At 41.2% G+C, this 5,232-nt stretch overlaps 1 protein-coding gene across 1 annotated transcript; it reads left to right on the plus strand.

The window, feature by feature from the left end:
* Positions 1 to 2,812: 2,812 nt before the first annotated feature.
* Positions 2,813 to 4,905, plus strand: LOC135505658 (fin bud initiation factor-like). The gene has a single exon (XM_064924709.1). It carries the CDS (start codon positions 3,383 to 3,385, stop codon positions 4,010 to 4,012), a length of 630 nt encoding a protein of 209 aa, XP_064780781.1. The 5' UTR covers positions 2,813 to 3,382; the 3' UTR covers positions 4,013 to 4,905.
* The last annotated feature ends 327 nt before the right edge of the window (positions 4,906 to 5,232 follow it).

Below are 5,232 nucleotides of genomic sequence, written 5' to 3' on the forward strand. Positions count from 1 at the left end.
GAATCATCTAGAATGTCATTGTATGCTGTGTCGTTAAGATTTCCCTTCACTGGAACTAAGGGGCCTGGCCCAAACCATGAAAAACAACCCCAAACCACTATTCCTCCTCCATCAAACTTTACAGTTGGTGCTATGCATTTGAGTTATACACCACTCCAGCTGACGCTTGACATTGCACATGGTGATCACTACATGATATTGATATTTTTATATACTGAATGAAAATATAAACGCAACATGAAACAATTTCAATTATTTTACTGAGTTACAGTTCATATACGAAAATCAGTAAATTGAAATAAATTCATTAGGCCCTAATCTATCAATTTCACATGACTGTGCAGGGGTGCAGCCATGGGTGGGTCTGAGAGGGCATAGGCCCACCCGCTGGAGTGCCAGGTCCAGCCAATCAGAATAAGTTTTTCCACACAAAAGGAATTTATTACAGACAGAAATACTCCTCAGTTTCATCAGCTGTCCGGGTCTCAGACTATTCGGAATGTAAAGAAGCCGGATGTGGAGGTCCTGGGCTGGTGTGGTTACACATGGTCTGCAGTTGTGAGGTCTGTTAGACGTACAGCCAAATTCTCCAAAACAATGTTGGAAACGGCTTATGGTGGAGAAATGAACATTCAATTCTCTGGCAACAGCTCTGACCTGCAGTCAGCATGCCAAATGCACGCTCCCTCAAAATTGTGTTGTGTGACAAAACTGCACATTTTAGAGTGGCCTTTTTTGTCCCCAGCACAAGGTACACCTGTGTAATGATCATGCTGTTTAATCAGCTTCTTAATATCCCACACCAGTCAGGTGGATGGATTATCTTGGCAAAGGAGAAACATTCACTAACAGGGATTGTTTAAAATTGTTTAAATAGATTTGTGCACATAATTTGCGAGAAATATCTGTGATCTTTTCTTTCAGCTCATGAAACATGGGACTAACACTTTACATGTTGCGTTGATATTTTTGTTCAGTGTAATTATATACGTATTTATGTAAAAAAAATAGGGACCACAATGGAAATAATTCCCTGACTTTATCGTGCAATCCAAGTCACTTCAAAAAAGGAAAGGTGTATTTTCTTTCTGAAAAATTAAACAGTAAATCAATCAATAAATCTTAACTGTGCAGTGGCCAATTGATGAATGGAATGAGATATCTGTTACAAAACACCAAAATGTTTAATGACATTCGGAGATTGTCAAAACAAGCCTTTGATACTGGGTAAACCAACAAGGTAGGGAGGGATGTATTTTCTGTTTGTCGAGATTGACATAGTCTATTTATTGTGGTGAAACCTGTTGGTGGAATAGTCATTGCATATACTGTATTTTATATAACTATAAATATGGCATCAAAATGTAGAAAATCTGATTGCCCCCTAGCTGATCATTGTCTCTTGCCTGCTCCATTTATGTTTTGAGGTTGGACATTCGTACAAACAACTTGTTAGCAGGTAGGGCGCGCCGATTGGTGTCACCTCGTTAGACAGTAGGTGTTACACCTGTGCAGGTTGCCGTCTCATTAGTGGGAAGATGTTTCACCTGTGCTGGCCCAGGATCAGTGCTTCAGATTGTTTTGATAGATGTGGAGGGTTAACACCTTTAGTTGGTTCTCCCTATTTTGAATTGTAGACAAACAATGATGTTGTTTTGCTACCTTTTTGGTTTGCTTCCGGTCTTTAAGTTTGGTGTGGGTTTTTTTGCCCCTTAGTGGGCAAATTTAGTGGGCGCTCATATGGTGTGTGTCTTTTAGGTCCTTTCAGTGGATACACCCATGAGTGTCTTTTAGAATCCCTCCTAAAACCCCACCTGTTTCATTCTGGTTGTTGTCAGTGATTCTTTCTTGGTTCCCCCTTTTTGAGCAACATTTTTGGTTTTCTTGCTGGGGAACATAAGTCCGTGAACCCTCAACCTTCTGGCCTGTAGTAATGTGTGGCATCGACTGCCACAAAAGCATGGTGAAGTGGCAAAGTCTATCCAGGTTTATTAACACAGGGTCACTAAAGTTATTGTTTGTGGTTGTAAACATTATTTTCAGTTAATTCTATAAGGGGGGAGGAGGGTGTTCAATGTTATTCACAGTACAAGGGGGGGGGGAGGGGGTCACGTGAAAATACTTAGTTTGGGAGGGCGAGTGCAATGTTTTTGGGACACCTTGAGTTCTGCAGTTTGTTACCAATGTCTCAAGTTCTGCGAGAGCGTGCAATTGGCATTCTGACTGCAAGAATGTCCAACAGAGTTGTTGCCAGAGAATTTAATGTTAATTTCTCAACCACAAACTGCCTCCAATATCACTTTAGAGAATTTATCAAACCGGCCTCACAACCTCAGACCACTTGTAACCACGCCAGCCCAGGATCTCCACATCTGGCTTCACCAGCGGGATCGTCTGAGGGAGGGAGGGGGTGCTGAGGAGTATTTTTCTGTCTGTAATTAATCCCTTTAGTAGGGAAACTGATTCTGATTGGGTGGGCCTATGCCCACCCATGGCAGCACCCCTGCCCAGTCGTGAAATCCATAGATTAGGGCCTAATGAATGAAATCTATAGATTAGGGCCTAATGAATTTATTTCAAATGACTGATTTCCTTCCATGCACTGTAACTCAGTAAAATCTTTGAAATTGTTGCATGTTGCATTTAATTTTTGTTCAGTATAATTAGTCTCCAGTCTGTCAGGTATCAGGACTATAAAGCTAATGTAACGTGCCTGTTTTACAAAAGTAGGCTAACAGATGGAAAGGCATTCATTAAAGTGCATTGTGGGCCGAGACTGTATTCTACTTTGTGGGGATAGGAGGGCAGCATTTGTTTGGTCTTGTCTAGGCTGCATATCGGCCAGGACCGGCCTGCAGTCAATTGAAACTGCGCTTCCTTTTAAGTGACGGAGCATGGATGTAATTTGAGATTTGAGAGAGGGTAGGCTATCATTAGTCAAAACCAAACGCGGTGCTTGAGCAATCCAGATGTTGATCTTGAAATTGAGTCACAAAGCTACGGTCAGGCACTTTAACATTTCTCTGTTTGATGCGTTTGGTAGGCTACTCCTGCGTGAAATCTTTGGGGTTTCTATGTGTAAAGTTAAGAGAACGTATTTCAAACTTCACGTGACTGTCTGTGGCTGATCCAACTGCTACTTTCCTTGAAAAATAGTTGGCAATACTTGCTGCATAGGCTAAACGAGGAGCGACCTGAAAGAAGATTTACAAATATCACAAAGCCTGTCTGGACACCTAGTTACTTTCGGTATTTTAGCTCATGGATACCACATGCATTGCAAGTTTAGAAATGTTTGATTGGTGAGCGAATTTAATCATATTTTATGCGCTCTAAAGGAACGTATATTCTATTGCTCACGCATTGCCAATAAGTGGGTAGAATGGCTTTTCTACACTTACTCGCTATCGGGATGTTTTCATTACCGCTTAGCGGTGCGTTTTTTAACGGACCTCTGTATCCCGAGATGTCTAACGGCACGTTCCATCACTACTTTGTGCCAGACGGCGACTATGAGAATAACGATGATCCGGAAAAATGTCAAATGCTTTTTAAAATGACGGACGACCGAAAATGCGGTCTTGACGAGGACCACGATTCCGTAATCCGAGATGATTTCACGATCATCAAGAGACACATCGAAGACTCGGCCAGGGTGCTAGAGGGGATCGGGAAAAGCATTTCATTTGATTTGGACGGGGAGGACAGCTATGGAAAATATTTGAGAAGGGAGACGACTCAGATTGGCGAGGCTTTTACAAACTCCGAAAAGTCTCTGTTGGAACTGGAGGTGAAATTCAAACAGAGTCAGGAGAACGAGTTGAAGGAGGAGCACCGCATAAACGACGACTTTCTGAACATGGTTGTCCACACAAGAGACGTACTAAAAGAAACACTGTACATATCGGTGGGGCTGAAGGATAAACACGAGCTTCTCTCTCTCATAATTCGAAGTCACGGGACCAGATTGAGCCGATTGAAAAATGAATACATGAAGGTTAAACTTGGGTAAATTAGTTTAAACCGAGCTATAAAAGTAGTCTGACGTAAATAATATCCTGTATTTCATTGCATATTTATATTAACGGAGAGATAAAACATGCAGACAGAAATGATACAAGTTTTATTTATTCTAAAAATACAATAGACATAGGGGGGTTTCGCATGTCGGGTGAAATGTAATTCAGTGACAATGTTGTCAGTTCATTTTGTGTTGGCCTATGGTTTACTTGTGGCAACATTACTTGGGCATTTGCAATATGGCGTTGCGTTAAAATGCCTTGGCAATTGATAATTGTCGATGCCTTGCTCTGACGGGGGATTTCAAAGATGACTATTCATTCATCGCGATGACGTTGTCTAACAGTCGCAACAGGTGTTATTTATAGAGTATGTGACATGGCCTACCTACAGAATCCACTTGGCAGCTTGAGTGAATTTGTCTGGAAATGATTGAAATGTTTACAATGTATAACAATTTGCATTTTTCTTTTTACAGTAAGGCCAATTAACAAGAGTTTTATATAATACTTGGAACAATGCTTGCCTTGTTTAAACGTATACGGTTGTGACTTATGATGTGTATATCCCTTTGCCTTGTTGTGGATGCAATATAGTTTGGGGAAATGTTCAGAGCATGTTATGGGAATAAATGCTGTGCATGTCAATATCTATGTGACAGAAGAGCTTAATTGTACTCGTTATTTTTGTTTAGGCTAATATGTTTCAATATCTGCAATATCTATTGTTTTTCTTTTCGAAATGATATATGTATGTGTGGCAACAAGTATGATAAACTCTTAAGACTGCAGGCAGCACTCATGGACTTCAAACACTGTCTGTGGCAACATTCCTAACAGGTTGTCTGTTCCGATTTTTAATAAAGATTTTATGTTTGACATTCTACTCAGGGGTTTGGCCACCTCGTTATTATAGACAAGACTGAACTACAGCTGGTGAAACCAGTGATTTGCACAGCTTTCTAGGACAAACGGTAGTTCGCAACTTTACAAAAGACTAAGGACATACTTCAAAGTGCCCCGACATGCCCACCAAGAAGTGTGTTATTACACACACACACACACACCACTGTTTTCCCATGAGGAAGTAGCCTGTGTGCATTTGCGAGGAGGAGAGCCAGGCAAGAGGGAGGAATAGCCTAGAATTGCTGGAAATGATACCTGACGACTTGTGTTAGCTCCCAGATCAAATGCCTAGGCTTTTGCTCAGCGG

The sequence above is a fragment of the Oncorhynchus masou genome, chromosome 2 (genome assembly GCF_036934945.1).
Source record: "Oncorhynchus masou masou isolate Uvic2021 chromosome 2, UVic_Omas_1.1, whole genome shotgun sequence".
NCBI lineage: Eukaryota > Metazoa > Chordata > Actinopteri > Salmoniformes > Salmonidae > Oncorhynchus > Oncorhynchus masou.

What these genes read in the sequence shown, in the direction of transcription:
- LOC135505658 (XM_064924709.1), top strand. Translation starts at nt 3,383, where the DNA reads ATGGCTTTTCTACACTTACTCGCTATCGGGATGTTTTCATTACCGCTT.